The sequence below is a fragment of the Stegodyphus dumicola genome, chromosome 8, assembly GCF_044657685.1.
Source record: "Stegodyphus dumicola isolate Sdum_Otavi_A_Nest chromosome 8, ASM4465768v1".
Taxonomy (NCBI): Eukaryota; Metazoa; Arthropoda; class Arachnida; order Araneae; family Eresidae; genus Stegodyphus; species Stegodyphus dumicola.
The window spans coordinates 53,813,821-53,830,370 of record NC_140775.1 but is presented as its reverse complement, the minus strand read 5'-3'; the positions used below and the strand labels follow the sequence as shown (position 1 = coordinate 53,830,370).

Sequence of the window (16,550 nt, the reverse complement as noted above, 5' to 3'; positions counted from 1 at the left end):
TTAAATTAGAAACGCTTCGAGTATTTGCATGCTGCTGCCATCTGTTGGTGGCCATCTGAAAATTGTAGTTCAGTATTAAAGCTTTAAAATTATATTAATTCTTGAATTTTTTTTTAATAATTTTTGGAAAAAAATTACACACAAAATTCGAACATAATTTAAATATGTCATCTAAATTATTTAATTACACTGCACAGAAGTGCACAAATTTATATTTTTATAATCCCGTTTCAAGTAGTTTGGCAACGATAATGGCTGTTTATTTCAGTTCTAGATTTTGCAGGCAGTTTCGTTCCGTCGGTTTACCGTGGAAGATTGTGGATTGGAAGAATACTGTTGCGATGGCTCTTATACAGGGACAGGGAAGTTCCGAAAATCGAGTTGATCTCAGTGGTAAATACTGAATAACATTTAATATCATATTTTGCAATGTTCAGTTCGTGCGCTATTGTGGTTACATAATAAGCAGTAATTACACAACAGAATTATATATCTCATTATTTTACGCTTTGAGTTCTATTACTGCAATCTATAATAATTAACAAAATCGTGATTAACTATGAGAATGTAGCTTTTCTATGTAATCTATTCATTAATATAATGATTCTTTTGAAGAGGTTGTTTTTGATACCGTGTTTGTACATGTAAAAACTGAGATGCTGATTTCTTTTCTCAGACTTTAGGGTGCCTTATTATTCAGATGATATACCAGATGACCTAAAAAAGGATTTTTCTTCCAAAAATCCGTTTATATTATTTGATAGTTGGTTTAACCTCGCACATAAAACTGATGGTATAAGAGAGGCTAATGCAATGGCGGTAGCGACAGCTGATAAGTAATTTGAAATTTCTTTTTTCTTATCTATGAAATTTATACGAGTATTTCTTTTATGATAGATGCTGTTGTTTCTTTCCTTTTGAATAATTATGTCTCTTTTTAATCTCTGTTGGTAATAAAAAAAGTATTTTTCTTGATATTAAAATGCTTAATTAAAAGCAATGTGAAATGTTGAGCACAAACTTTTATCTGTCAACTGCTCAAATAAATTGAAAATTCTTCTCCCAAGAAAAAAGCAGTTTTTATTTTAAATATACACAATATTTTATGTAAATAACTGATTCTTATTTTTATCTGTTTCATTGGTATAGCAACGTAATTAAATTTTAAGAAACTTGCAAGATTGGGATTTATTATTTACAAATAAAATGTAAGAAATTATAAAAAAAAAAAAAAAAAATATTTAAATTTGGATAAAATAATTAAAAACTGAATGAAGCTATTTTAATTTCCAAAAATTCAGGATTTTGTTGTAAATTGTAAAATTTTAAAATTTATATATATAAAAAAAAAAATTCAACTGAATTTTTTCCTTAAAGCAACCACTGTACTTACTTGCCAAAAATCGTCAGAGTTAAACAACCAATCTGCATTGAGTACATTTCAGATGCATTTGGCAAAATGCTTATGCAGTGGCAGATTTTAAAACGAAATACCTTTTCAAGTTTTATTTTTAACGACTTAGATATAAATTATAATCTTGGTATGAATTAATCTATTGTTTATTAATTCCTATGAGAAAAATAGTTTCAATCTTTGAACAGCTTTCAGGAATGAGTTAATTCATAACCATTATTTTTCCCTCTTTGTAAGTTTTATTATACTTAGCTTATTTCAGTGGCTGTATTTCATATTTGGTCATTGTCACTGAGTATGCATTTTGAAACTTCAAAAGACCTTTTCTCCCTGAATTGTGAGCCATGACTATGTATTAAAATTTCTAAATATAATGCTGAAAATGACTGTTTATAAAAAATTTCTATGATCTGAAAGAATTTATGCAATTTTCTGTCATATTTACTTACAAAAATAAAAAACATTATGAATATTAATTTGATATGTATAATAACACAGAAATTAAAATCTATAGATTTCAGAATTGAAGAAAATATGTTTTTTTCCGTACCTGTACTATGAAATACTGGTTTGAATTTAGTTATTAATTTTTCATAAATATTTTCCATTATGTTTAAAAGTTGCTTAAACTGCTATTTTATAATTGAAAATGAATTTTTGTATTTCAAAATTATTTTTTATTTTGTTTGAAATATTCTCTAAATGTATATTCTTTATCTAAAGGTCTGGAATGCCTTCTGTTCGTTATTGTCTACTAAAAAGCTATGGTACTGATGGGTTTTGCTTTTTCACAAATTACAACAGTAGAAAAGGAAGAGAAATAGTGGGTTCCTATTTTATGTTATTTCTTTGCTTTTCGGTTTATGGAAGTTATTAATGCTGCTCGTATTTTGATATTTCATATTACGTTTGTTCTTCATTCAAAAATGTTTTTTCCTCCTTTGTAATACTTTTGATATTTCTTACGAAATTTAACCTGTTAAATCAAATATCATGTTTATCATTCTCTATTACCAATCAATTTTAAGGTAACTGTACAAAGTTAAAAATCAATTGACTATTTTGTATATTGACAAAGTGAAAATCGATAAACTATAATGGCAAAGTTAAAACTGATTGACTGTATTGAACTATATAGAGTTAAAATTGATTAACTGTATATTTTGTCCAGTGATATCTCTCTTAACAATCACTTAGGGTAACAGAAATTAACAATTTAAGGAAACCAGGGAACTGTACAAAGTTAAAATTAAATAACTATATTGAACTGTACAAAGTTAAAATCGATTGGCTATATGTTTTGTTGAATGATATTTTTCTGAATGATCACTTAGGATAACAGAACGAAATTAACAATTTATTATAAAAGTTAATATTATATTACAGTAAATATTTTCAAACAGCTTAAGCAGAACACAAATATAAATAATTCCTCCTTAGTGTCCAAGAAATAATACCAGTGTCCAAAATGACTTGCAGAGTAAACTCTTAATTCAGCTAAATCTTATAAATGATTAATAACTCAGTAATCAGTATCTCCTGAAAGGAGATAATAAGCCTATTTGTGGCACTTGCAATGTTCCCATTTCAGTCAATCACATTTTAACCTGCTGTCTTGCTTTTAGTCAAAAACGTGAATATCATTTTAACTCTACGAATCTTAACTTAACAGATCTCATTGGAAGAAACCCTCACATCAACCTCATAAGATATTTAAAAGACATCTTTTTTTACTATATGATTTGAAGTTTTTTACTTTTATCCTGCTCTACCTGTTGCTAGAGTATTTCTCAAAGTAATTTCTCCATGCCTTCATCAGTATTACAGGTTCATTTCAACAATTCATCTGATACAGTGTGTTTGTGCATTTTGGATTTTATTCACCATTTGTCTGGCGCATAATAGCCTTCAAGGTTTTGTGCCATTAAAAGTCAACCAACCAAAGCTTTACATATCATTAGGGTTGCTGCCATCATTCAGTTACTTTTATACCATTGATGGCAAAAATAAATGGCATATACCTGGTTAACAGAAAAATACTAAATATTTTTAATGTTCTTGAATTACTAGAGGTGTATAGGAAGAAAGACAATGGGATGAATACATAAATAGAGAGAGAAATATGCATGAATAATACTGGGCATTTTTTAACTTCATTAAGATTCATTTTAAATTTGATTTTTAGCTTGGAATTTGTCTTGTTTGCTCATTTCTATAAATCAAAAAAGAAAATTTAGCCATTTACAACTAAATTAAAAATACATAATCAGATAGGTTGATATTGTATTTTATATCCAGCATACAGCCCACTGAAAAATCCACAGTTTCAAGAATAGCGATATCTTACTGTGTTGATATTTACAGACTTTAAAAACTGAAAAGGTTTATATCAAATATGCATTAAAAATATTAAATATCAGAATATCAAATATGCATTAAAAACTGCAATTCAAAGTTAATTACTATAGCAAAGGATGCGATTGTTCAAAATTAATAGAAGTACTTGTTTATTTCATTGCAAAACAGAATTTAGTAGATCATGATTTACTTCCTGATAATATATGCATGATACTTAATAATATATAGTAATTTTTAGCCGAAAGGAGTGTTAGCTGAGAAGGGCTATAAATTTCATTTTGGCATTTTGCATTGGTAACTATAAAAGTCTGAACCACTTTTCAAATTCTTGACACCAAATAGTAGGAACCTGCATTATATTTAAAGAAATTAAATGGTGAAGAATTTGCATGAATGTATGTAGTTTCTGGCATTGTGAAAAACAGTGGTACCTAGAAACATCAAATTTTGAACAATATAGTCCTCCACTCAAATATGGACATCTGAAAGCCCAAACTTGGAATTTGTTTAATTCATAAGTTGTAAAACTTTAACAGATTTTTGATTAACAAACTCAGCGATTTGGAAGCTCATTTTATATCCAAATATTTCAAAATGCATAATATAGCGTTCCATTAAAATTAACATTGCATGCATCTTCAATCATGGATATATTATGCATGAAGTTTCCTTTTTTGTGATATTGCTGTTGAATTGAGTTTTATGGTTTAAATACAAAGAACATGATATTTAATAAATAAAGGTAAAATGTTAATAAACCCCCCCCCCCTTTGGGTGTAATATGAAATCTGAAAGCTTTCAGATTGTATTTATTTATTATTTTTTTTAATCTTATAGAGATTTGAAGTTCATGAAGATATTTCTGAATGCAGTTGCTATTCTTAGTATTCTCGTGTTTTAATGTCTCAAACTGTCAGTATAAATTGCTTTTCTTTAAAATTAGGCTGAGAATCCAAGAGTAGCTTTGTTATTTTACTGGGAACCATTATGTCGCCAGGTATTTAAAACTTTTCTTTTCTTTTAAGATCTGTATATTTGTACCTTCATGTAAATTACAGTGCATTTTTGTAAAAAATTAAAAATTTTTTATGAAAATTGATAGTTATATTTTCTAGATTATTTTACTGATTATTAATTTATTTATCATCCTAGATACGAATTGAGGGTTCAGTTACAAAATTAAGTGAAAAAGAATCTGAGGAATATTTTCATTCTCGACCCCATGGCAGTCAAATTTCAGCTGTTATTAGCCACCAGAGTGAATTAATCCCTAGTAAAGAGGTATTTTTACATTACATAGCATGGTTAATACTTTAAGCAGAATCAAAAAACACCAAGAGAGAATTTTTTTCTTAATTAAAAAAAAATTTTTTTTTTTTAGTTATTTCTATTTTGTGAACATTTTTATCATTTCAGTATACTATAAATTAATATTTTGTAGATGTAAATTTAAGCATAAAAAATTAGCATATATTAATTTTGATGTAGACACAAAAATTGTGGTTTCCATTTACCAGTCTCAATAAATCGATTTTAATATAACTTACCTGTGTAGATAGATTGGTAGTGTTCCATTATCAGGACCAGATTCAGAAATGTATGAATGTATGCATTTATGTGCACATATGTGTATATGTTTTTTCTTTATGTTGAAACACTTTAAGAAATTCATTTTAATTTTATTTATTGAAAATTTAGACATTTCTAAAAAAGCACTATTATTTTGATATCTGTAAAATGTTGGCATTATGTATATGCTTTTGTTATATCTGTGTTAAGCGATTCTAAATGAAATTAATATATTCAAATTGATTTTAAAGTATAATTTGGTAAATGAACAAGTAAAACCTTTTTTAAAGTGTTCAGTGTCCTTAAAAAGCTAAAACTAAATAAATAAACAAGAAATGGTATATTTTATTTTTTTCCTGCCTGTCAAAAGAAAATGTTATTGATTGTCTGCAGAAAAGAGTTAAACAATAGTTGAACTAAAATCCAACTTTTATTGGAAGAAAACATATCAGAAAACTCCGTAGATCACCCATTAAAGTTAAACTCTTATAAAACTTAGAAAATAAAAAATATTTGTAAAGAGATTATAAAGGAAAGCTCTAAACATAAGGCTCCTTCAATATTTATTTCAGAATGAATAATTTTTTTAACTAATTCAACCCCTTAAGGACCAGCGCCGGAAGAACGAAGAAGCGCAGTTACGGGACCGCACCTGCTGAAACGGATCGTCACCACCTGCCCGCGCATTTTCAGCAGTTAAGCCTAATTTTACAAAAAAAAAAAAAAAAAAAAAAAAAAAAAAACTTATAAAATCATCATTTTGATATTATGACTTCAATTTTTGAAGTTGCGTATTTAATGCACTTGTTTTTAATGTGCATTAATATAAAGAATATCACATTAATAGAAATAAATTAAACAGGCAAAATACTAAAATCATAACTATACACATATAAATAATATACACATGAAATAAATACTATAAACATGAAAAAAATTACAAATACTAAATTTAAAAAAAACTAAACAAGAATTACATGTAGCTAACTAAATTCCAATTTAAAAATTCTGCTGTGTGTGAAATAATTCAAAACAAAGATTGACACACAGTCCTACCTTGCATATTTCGCACTCAAAATACGTTGTTTGTTTTCGCTTTTCCTTGGTTTTAGCGCACACAACGCATCTTCTCCTACCTTTATCACCTTTTCTGTCAATGTAATTTTTTGGAAACTGTCTTTGAATTAGATGGAAAGGTGGAACGTCTGTTGATTTTGAACAAATTTTTAAGTTTTTACGTATGAAACTGAATAGAACCCCAACACATGTCCCAAAACTTCTTCAATAGACACTCAGAAATATTCCATCCTCAAATCCTGTGTGACATTAGGTTTATATTAGAAAACAGCCCGTTTTTATAAATCGAAAACAGTGTCCAAGATGACCGGAAAGTGATCAAGGAAAGACCTCAGACTGGCGGGATATCCGTTGCTGATCACGTCAGTATATTTATACATTATATGTAAAGCAAATACATTATATACCAAAATAAAATGCCTGTGTCATTATATATAATGACCTATTAAACTCGAGTAAGAAGAACAAAAAGACTGGCTCTTTCCTGAGAAATACAAGCAAGATGCATTACACGTCGAGAAAGCTGACTTTCCCCTTTTGTAATAATGTTGTAATGTTACTTTTTAATTAACCAAGAAAGCTTATGTTAAGTTTCAAAATAAATAGAGAAGAAAATCCTAACGAAATAAACAAAAATGCCTGTTACCCTTTAATTCACAGGCGCACTTATAAAAAACCGTGATTTCCGGTTTGTTTATTTCAATAAATCTCTCAAAACCAGAAGCACAAAACGGAAACTAATGCCAGTACATGAAGGTCAAATGCCGTATGAATCAACCCATGTGAAAACAATTACCGCTTAGCTCCATTTACTGGCTTTTAAAAATTCAAATAAATTGTTCCGTTTTAATGTCGTGTATGCGCGGTGCTGGGCTGGTAGGAACAGAATCATTGCGTCGCATATACGGGATGCTGGGCTGGTAGGAATGAAATCATAGCATCACGTATACGTGACGCTGGTCCTGAACGGGTTAACAAGGTCCTTGAAAGTTCTTAATTTCTGCCAAAATTGGTTCATTAAATTTACTCGTCTGTCATTTCTGTTTTTTTTATGACTGCGTGTGAAAATGAACATTTTGGAGGAATACGTTTTTGGTGATTTATTAAAAAATATGTATTTGATAGGTTATTTCTATTTCTAATATAAACAGTTCAACAGTTCAAGTTTCTGGGCACAAGACCCTGCCTCAATTGAAACATAAATATATATATATATTTTTTAATGAGTAGTTCATAATATACTACATCAAAAACTACTTTTCCCTTTTTTAGAAATGAATACGTTAGTTATGCAGCACTAAATTTGGTGATTTTAAAATCAATTTATATGCAAAGTGATTTGAGAGTTTTTCAATGATTTTTTATTTTTAAAAATATAACAACTTTGATAAATATAATGAAAATAGTGTTAATATATTAAAATTATACTTGATAAATAATGTTAAATAAAACATTTTCGATTTTCCTTTCATTTATTTTAGTAATGAATTAACTTTCATTGTTTTATTTATTTTAAAGTGATATTCAGAGTTGCCAACTCTCCCGATTTAGGCGGGAGACTCCCGATTTTCAACCGCTCTCCCACCAACCCGATTTACAATATATTTCTCCTGACTTTTTCTTATTCTTAATATTTCTCACGATTTTTATGGAACTTGGCTTAATACTTCGTTATATGAACAAAAAAAAAAAAAAAAAAAAAAGTGATTTTGGACGTCTGAAAGCAACTGAATTTTCTCTAGATTATATCTAAAATAAAACCTTGCAAATCAGATGAGAATTTCTGCTTTGTGAGTGACAGCATACGTATCCAGAACATGGACCCTATAACAGATAGTCTAACCCAGTGGGCGGGGCGCGCGTCACGAACATGTCGGCAAGAAAGAGTAGGGACAATCTGGTTTACTTTAACACTGAAACCTATGGCGTTTGTATCACATAACTCTTTTTAATTATTAAATGTGATACGTTGTATAGTGATGAGATTATGAAAGCCACAGTTTTTTCCAAATAGGATTTAATATATCTCATTAAAGCACTTTTTACTGCATTTCGCGCATTTTTTTCACGCGTAATTCTTGTACAAACATCTTTACTTTGGTAAAACGGTAAAAACTCTAGGCACAAAATTTATGAACTTAATTTTGCGCACAAATAACGTAAAATTAAATAAGATTGATAGTACAGGATGCTTTGAAATAAATAAGGTAAAATTAAGCAAGATCTGATAACTTTTTTTTAAAAATTTAATGACCATTTTCAGGCAATGATTTTCAAAACTATAATAACATTACAAAACAATCATTTATTTGATTTATATCATCATTAACTTATTAACATTAAAGTGGAATATTTATTTTAGTAATTTATAAAATTTGGAGTATAAAATTTTCTGAGTGTAATGAAGCGGAAAAAAATGGTAAAATAAAATCTAGAAGCATTAAGATATTATATTACGCCCAAAAGAAACCTTTTTTTAACGTTTTGTGTGTTACCTATATTTATTAAATATCATGTTCTTTGCCCGTAAACCACATACATTTGAAAACAGCATATCTTTAGAATTTCTGCACTGGAGGTAAAACTGTAATTTTCCGTACAGTGCTCTCTCTGAACTCGTTGAGTTTGTTAATCAAAAGCTCATTAAAGTTTTACAAAATAGGAAATAGATGAAAACAAATTCGAAATTCAGCTGTCCAGATGCCCATGTTCGGGTGGAGGATTACATTATTCAAAATTTGATGGCTCTAGATACTGTCGTTTTTGTCAGATTGCGAGAACCATACATGTATTCATGCAGATTCTTCATTATTTAATTTCTTTACATATAATACAGGGCGATAATATTTGGTAACAACAATTTGCAAGAGACACGGACATTTATAGTAAAACAGCGCAAAATGCCGCTTCGAAACTAACAGCCTTTCTAGGCTACTGCCCCTTTAAGCTAATAAATTAAATTAACAGTAAATAAAAAAAAAAAAAAAATCTTATGCAGAACTAAAAATAAATTTAAAATCACTATAAAATACAAGCAAAATTAATTATTACGGTTAAATACAATTTTAATATTAGAATTAAATGTATAAACATTTTTAAGGAGTCAAACGTGTTTATCACTATGATGTATTATGAAATATAATAGAAATAAAATTCCTTAATAGAAATTGTGCTATAATACTCATCTATAATTTTAAAAAAGCAGCACAATTTAGAATTTTAAACACAACTTTCGAAAATTCGTTTTTAAATATTTTAGTATTTTTTACTTATTTACACTAATAAAAAGCATAAAAATTGCAAGAGAAAATTGATTATTTGAAATTTTCTGTTAGTTCAGATTTAAAATATTATTTTCTAAAAGAAGTAGTTACAAATTTCCTTACAGCATAGGAAAAAAAAATCCAGTCCTGAAAGCATGCAATAGCTTTATAATTATTTGGAACATTAATTATGCTTGATAAATATGCTAAATTGTTTTAATCGATTTGAGTTTCCAAAATAAAAATATGTAGAAATTCTAATTTGTGAAATGAGGCGCTACAACCAGCTTTTTCTTGACAATTATACACGCTGCAATAGGCAACCAATGTTAAATTTCTGCAAGTCGTCCCTACTCCTCTGGATGTGATGTTTGCGATGTATACCGCCTGTCATTGCAATTTTTTGATTTCACATAGTGGAAGGGCAAATGTTCTCAAACATGTGCGTACACAAAAACACAAGGACAACATAAGTTGTTTTGAAAAAAATGAAAAATTAAATTTTTCTTTGGAAACAAAAGACCAAAAAGTCATTAATGCAGAATGTCTGTTCTCTGCCTTTTTACTGGAGCACAACCTGCCACTGAATGCATCGGATCACGCTGCAGCTTTATTTAGAAAAATGTTTCCCGATAGTGAAATCGCTAAGAAATACTCAAGTGCAAGGACCAAAACAGGTGCAATTGTTAAAGAAATGGGTTTGAAAAATAAATCTTCAGTTATTGATTGCATTAAAACAGCTCCGTTATGCCTCTCTATGGATGGAAGCAATAATACCGATTCAAAACTGTATCCAATTGTTGTTTCTTTTTTTAATCCAGAGTCTTCAGAAACTGAGTGCAGTTTACTTTCTGTTCTCACTTTAGAAGGACATTCAACAGGCTTTAATATAGCACAGCTAATTATTAAAACTTTAAAAGAAAATGCAGTCCCTCTGGATAATTGCTTAGCACTTGGTGCCGATAATGCACCAGTAATGGTAGGCTTGAAGACTGGTGTTGCAGGCATCTTAAGAAAGGCAAATTCAGATTTGCAGATTATGAGGGGCACCCGTCACCTCTTAAATTTAGCAGCTGAAAAAGGGCTTAGCTTCTTTACCAATAAATGTGGATGAACACGTTGTTGATATTTAATATTATCTTGAAAGGTGTTCTAAAAGAAAGGAAAAATTGAAACAGTTCCAACAGCTGCATAATACTGAAATGAGAAAAATTTTGAAACATGTATGTACACGCTGGCTGTCTTTAAAGAAATACTTATCTAGAATCCTCGATCAATGGAACCCACTTCTTGCATTTTTTAAAGAAGAAGTAAATGCTTCGAGAGTTAAGATAAAAGGCTCTATTGAAAGTTATAAAGTACCTAAAGTAAATGTAGTAACTCTACTTCCATTGTTAAAAATAGGTTTGAGAAAAATAAAGTAATTTCTGCATTATTCAGCAATTCAACTGGCAGTTCTCAAAATAATACTGCAAAATATAAGCGTAAAGCTGATACAAATTTCTCTCAAAGTAAAAAAAATTGCTCAACACACGAAACATTTTCCGATTACTGTAAGTTTATCTTGTGAAGAACGAATATTTATAATTTTTTCTTCGGACCTTAACAAAGCTTTTTGCTTTTTTTTACAATTCATTTTGCCATCATTCGATCAACGATGAAGTGCCAGTCAACGATGAAGTGATTTTGCATGCTAAAGTTTGTGATGTTTCTGCTCTAGCAAATGCATCTTTTTCTGATATAAGGTACTTTTTGAACAGATTTCCTGTGTTACTTCGTTTAGTCATGAAAGATGATGATATTGATGTTGCTACTAATATATTGCAGTCGCAATTTTGCAGTTTACAATTAGAAAATTTGGATGAAGTTATAAAATCAGCTAGGATTGACACCCAGTGGAGTTTAATTGGAAAACTGAAAGGTGCTGATGGAATTTTAAAATATAGTGAACTGTCTAGAATTATGTTGGCCATCTTGACAGTTCCCCATAGTAATGCAGAGTGTGAGAGGATTTTCAGTGTTGTTGCAAAAACGAGGACTAAATTTAGATCTAATATGAGTGATGACACATTAGAAAAACTTTTATTAGCGAAAGCAGGCCTACGTGGCAATTGCTATGAACAAAATTATGAAGTTTCTTAACGAAGGCAAAATCTGCCACTGTTCGTAACATTTGTATGAAAACTGATTAAAGTGTCTTTTTTTTTTAATGATGCAAGTAATAAAAATGTTTTTTATGTCTAAGGTATTTTTGTGTTGCTTGCATTTAAGACTTAGTAACTATTAGTTAATTCATTATTAAAAACTATATTTTTATCATTTAAAAAGTCTTTTTAGCAGTGTGAAAAATCTCCTGATTTCTTAAAAAAATCTGATTTTTGAGTGTCATAGGTTGGCAAGTATGGATATTACTTTCATTCTGATGACTTGGGAATATTTTACTTCTAAAAAATAAATGAGATATAAATGCCATAAAAGCATAGTTCCAAAACACTTCGTAATAAGTACAAACAAGCTATTGTAGTTGTTTTAAAATTAATTTCATTAATTTTCATTTTTAATATCTTTCATAAAATTAATTAATTTTTTTTCATAAAAGTTTTCCCGTGTAATTGTTTCAGAATATTCAAATTGATATCAATTTTCTCTGTGAAATTTGTTTTCGCAAATCTTCTGGCTTTCTGCTCTTACAGAGTTAAAAGGGATAATTTTTCTCTTGGATTTTGGACTGGTTGGTAAATTTGCATTCCTTCTTTTCAGCTGCGCTGAGCAGAAAAGGTAAAATATATAATCCTGGCAGTAGAATTCACAATCAGTGTAGGTGAAAACTGTGTGTCCTTTCGATGTAGATGAAAACTGTGTTTCCTCCAGAAGAAGACTGTATTTCTAAGTGTTGGTGAAAACTATGTGTCTTGCCCTCCTGATGTGCCTTATCGATGTGGCGAACAGCCATGAATCATTCTGTGGCATGGAAACTTGCAGTGGGATATAGCTATAGAAGACTAGATTGTAAAACGAATCTAGCACAATATCCTGAATACTAATTTACTATGCTACCAAGTACCTACTTAACTAAATGAACTGTCAAGTAGACTCGACTCGTATTGTATCAGTCGAGTACACTGATCTATTATCCATCATATGGTGTTACTAACATGTCATAATTTTACATGATATGTTCACCTGTTTTGTTAAACTCAAAGAAAGCCACCCATTAAATCTTATGTTTTCAATTTACAGCAAGTGTACATACATACTCCTTTGGTAGGAAACCACGTTTTACACTACTTTGTATCACTCTTAAGAACCTTCAAAAAATCAAATCAACAAGACTCTCAGCTTGGAGAATTTAAGGCAAGATGTATAAACATATAATTTCAAAAGATTCCATAAAAATATGATGAAATGAAAAATGTCTTAATGGTATTAAGTCATAACAGACATGTTTTGCTGGAAGTTTTGATGAATTTCTTATGTTTTGGAGAATTTTTGGAAGAACAGTAAAAACAAAAATTATTTGAATTTTTTACTTTTCATCCTAAGAAGCCTTTCTTTTAATCAGCTTCCCAATATTTTCTCTCCTTTTTTTACTAACATAAGCATAGAAGGTTGAAAAAATGGTTCTGATCTTGTTGCCTGGACAGATATCAGTAGAAAGGAATTTTTCTATAAATAAAGAAATTGAGAACTGACAATTTAAAAGATTCATCTTCTGAGTCTCAGAAGCAAATAAACTTAAAAATGATACTAAAGAAAAGGAAATTGATATAAATTAGCTAAACCATCTGCTAAATTTTCAAACTAAAAAGTTGTATAAATATTTTTTTTGTGTGTTATAGCTATAAAATGTACTCTTACAAATTTTGTACATATGTAAATAATTTTAGTGAAATTATATTTAAAACTGAAGTATCTCTTGTGTAATATAGTGTGTCAAAAATGTGAAGCTCCACAGGAAAAGAAAGATTAAAGGAGCAGGTCATTCAATATTTGAAATAAATGTCTATCTCGTGAAATTGGCAAGATAACAACAAGTTGGCAAGTAGTTTTGGTGACTAATTTTTGTCACCAAATTTGGCCCTAATTCACCAAACTTAATAACATTTTGGTATGACCCCCAGAGTAACTATAACAGGTCCCATCACTATTTAGCTGTAACCATATATAGCCCTGAATAACTGTAAATGCATATGCCTTCCAGTAATTTCAAGAAATGTAAGGTAATGGAAATTTGTTGGTGGCCGAGGGAAAATTATATAAGACCAGAGAGAAAGCATCAGTTCTCAGTTGTTTAGTTTGATGCAATTTGCACAGCACTGGGTTTAATGTTCATAGTACTTTGAAGTGTAACTATTGATTTTGTTATGTGATACTGAAGAACTGTACAAGTATTTTTGGGAAAATTTTCAGAACTGTAGTGTTTTTTTTTTTTTTTTTTTTTCAGGGCAGGATAAATTTTATCAAGCTATCATCCGTTCTTTGTGTGTACAATCCATTATGAACTCATATGCACATAAGAAAATGTTTTGTAGCTTTTAATGTGTTATTATCCTAATATTGTATTAGAATCCATATCATAAATTAAATAAGTAATTATCTGTTGTTTCAAACGGGCATTCTTTTGCAATTGGGCTAAATGTCAAACTTGGTGACCATTTTTATTTGGCGCAATTTTGTTTTTTTTTTGTGGTTTCCTGCTGCATCTTTTCTTGTGGCGAACACAGAGCTTTATTGTGGGCATTCTGCTAGTAGCCACCTTTTCGCCCCCTTCTGCCTGGTAAGTACGTCATTTTTATTTTATTATTTTATGCATCCCTTGCTGACTATTTACTTGATTTAGAATATTGCAATCCGAGGAGAGTGCAGTTAAATTTTTAACAGAAGTGGAGTTAATTCCATCAACCGAGATAGATGCACAAAACCCAAAATGTTTAGACAAAATGAGTGTTAATAAGTATAAAACTAAAAACCTTAAATGGTAGTGGGTGTGTAAGAATAAGAATATTGCTTTGAGATGTAGTAGCGCGATGAATTCTCTGAACAACACCTTCTTTCAGAGAAACAGAATACCTTCTAGGAAAGTTCTGGCCCTTTTTTTTTTATGAAATTACATATAACGTTCATTTTTAATCATATAACTGGAGAAAAGAGAGGGAAGAAAGCAGCATTTTGTCAAAAACTATTACAGAGCATTTCAATTTTTTCAGGGAAATTTATGAAGTTAATGCTTCTCAAATAGTCGTAAATTGGAAGATAAAGAGAAAACAGTTCTTCTTGATGAGACTTTTCTAACCCGTCGGAAATATGATGGCTGAATTATAAGAGGCATGAGAATTGTTATTTTTGCTATTTATTGCAGGGAAGATAAAGAAGACTTAATTAAAGTAGACGGTAAGAGCAAGAGCACTCTATGGCCATATGTGAAATATTTTTGTAATTAGAAAGCAAGCATTATATGTACTGATTCTGCAAAAAATATGCTGGGCTGGAGAAACTTTTTTGTAACTCTCTCTATTCATAAAGCTCAAATCATAGGAAGAGGAATTAGTTTGTGCTGAAGACAGATCAAATACTATCAACCAGCTGAAAAACCAAAGCAAATTACAAATTACTGGGGGGGGGAACCCTTGAAAAATAGAATTCCTCAGAACTCTTTACATTGCTTGATGGCTGTGTTTTCTACTGTACTGCTCACATGTACAGATGATACATATGAGCAGTACAGTTTGTTTCAGATGATAATAACACTTTTGATGAGATGACTGCCTAGGCATTGTGTTTGGTGCTCTTTTTGTTAATTAGAAGTTAAGTAATTTTGTAAATATGTTAATATTTCCTAAGATTATGTTTAAAATTTTGCCTTTTCTCCCCCCCTTTTTTAAATGAAGTACTTACCTTGAATATGTGAAAGGTATCTGTTTAGAAATAAAGAAATAGTTGATAAGTATTATTTTTCTAGTTTCGTGTTTGTATTGTATTCAGAGCTAATTTTCGTTTGACGACACGAACGTGTACGTTGCCATATGAAAAACAATGTTGTATAAGCTCACCCCACTTATGGAATATAAATCTTTTAAACTGTAATGTATTCTTAGATTGTGATTTTAATAGAATTGTTTTTTTAACAAATATTTTTTAATAAGTTGAATAGTTACTATATAAATCTCTAATGACTTATGGTATCTAACTACCTATTTAATTACGAGGGCAATCCCAAAAAAAAGGTCTCCTAGATTTTTAGATATACAAAGAACTGTTTATTTTCTATAATTGCTACATCACTTTAAAGATTGCAGAATGCTTTATTTTTCAACATAATCGCCATTTCGGTCGATGCATTTTTGTAGACACTGTGGCAGTTTTACAATGCCCATGTCATGCCAGCTTGCCGCCATGCCCTTCAGGAAGCGTTGAGGAGCTTCAGGAGCATCCAGATGATCCTCCGATCTTCACGCATTTTACGAACTCAACAATCGCGAAACTCAACGAATACAAACTCAACAATCGCGAAAGTTGAGTTCCTCAACTTTCGCGATTGTCTCGTCGGCAATTGACGGCCTCCCGCTCCTTTCTTCGTCATGAATTTCAGTACGACCGGCTGTAAACTCTCTACACCACTTGCAAACGTTTTTGTCATCCATGCACGACTGTCCATACACTTCTGTCAATAGGCGGTGAATTTCAAATGGTTTAACGCCTTTTGCGTTCAAAAATTGAATAACTGCGCGCACTTCGCGGTAACGTTGCTCCATTTTGAATGGCTGCCAAGCCAAGACTGAGCATCCGAGCGAAGCGCCTGCGTGGTTATGTGGTAGCGGAGAAGGCACCACTCACAACAGTGTTGCCAACAACCGTATTAAAACTTTCTC

General features: G+C 30.2%; 1 protein-coding gene across 1 annotated transcript in view; it reads left to right on the top strand.

Annotated features, from left to right (window-relative positions):
* The first annotated feature begins 234 nt into the window (after positions 1-234).
* LOC118193119 (uncharacterized) overlaps positions 235-16,550 on the top strand; it is a 34,444-nt gene continuing 18,128 nt past the window's right edge. The window contains exons 1-5 of the mRNA XM_035364159.2: positions 235-393; positions 677-836; positions 2,138-2,237; positions 4,716-4,769; positions 4,925-5,053. Coding sequence (XP_035220050.2) covers positions 252-393; positions 677-836; positions 2,138-2,237; positions 4,716-4,769; positions 4,925-5,053 — 585 coding nt within the window. The 5' untranslated portion in view covers positions 235-251. The remainder of the gene's footprint in view (positions 394-676; positions 837-2,137; positions 2,238-4,715; positions 4,770-4,924; positions 5,054-16,550) is intronic.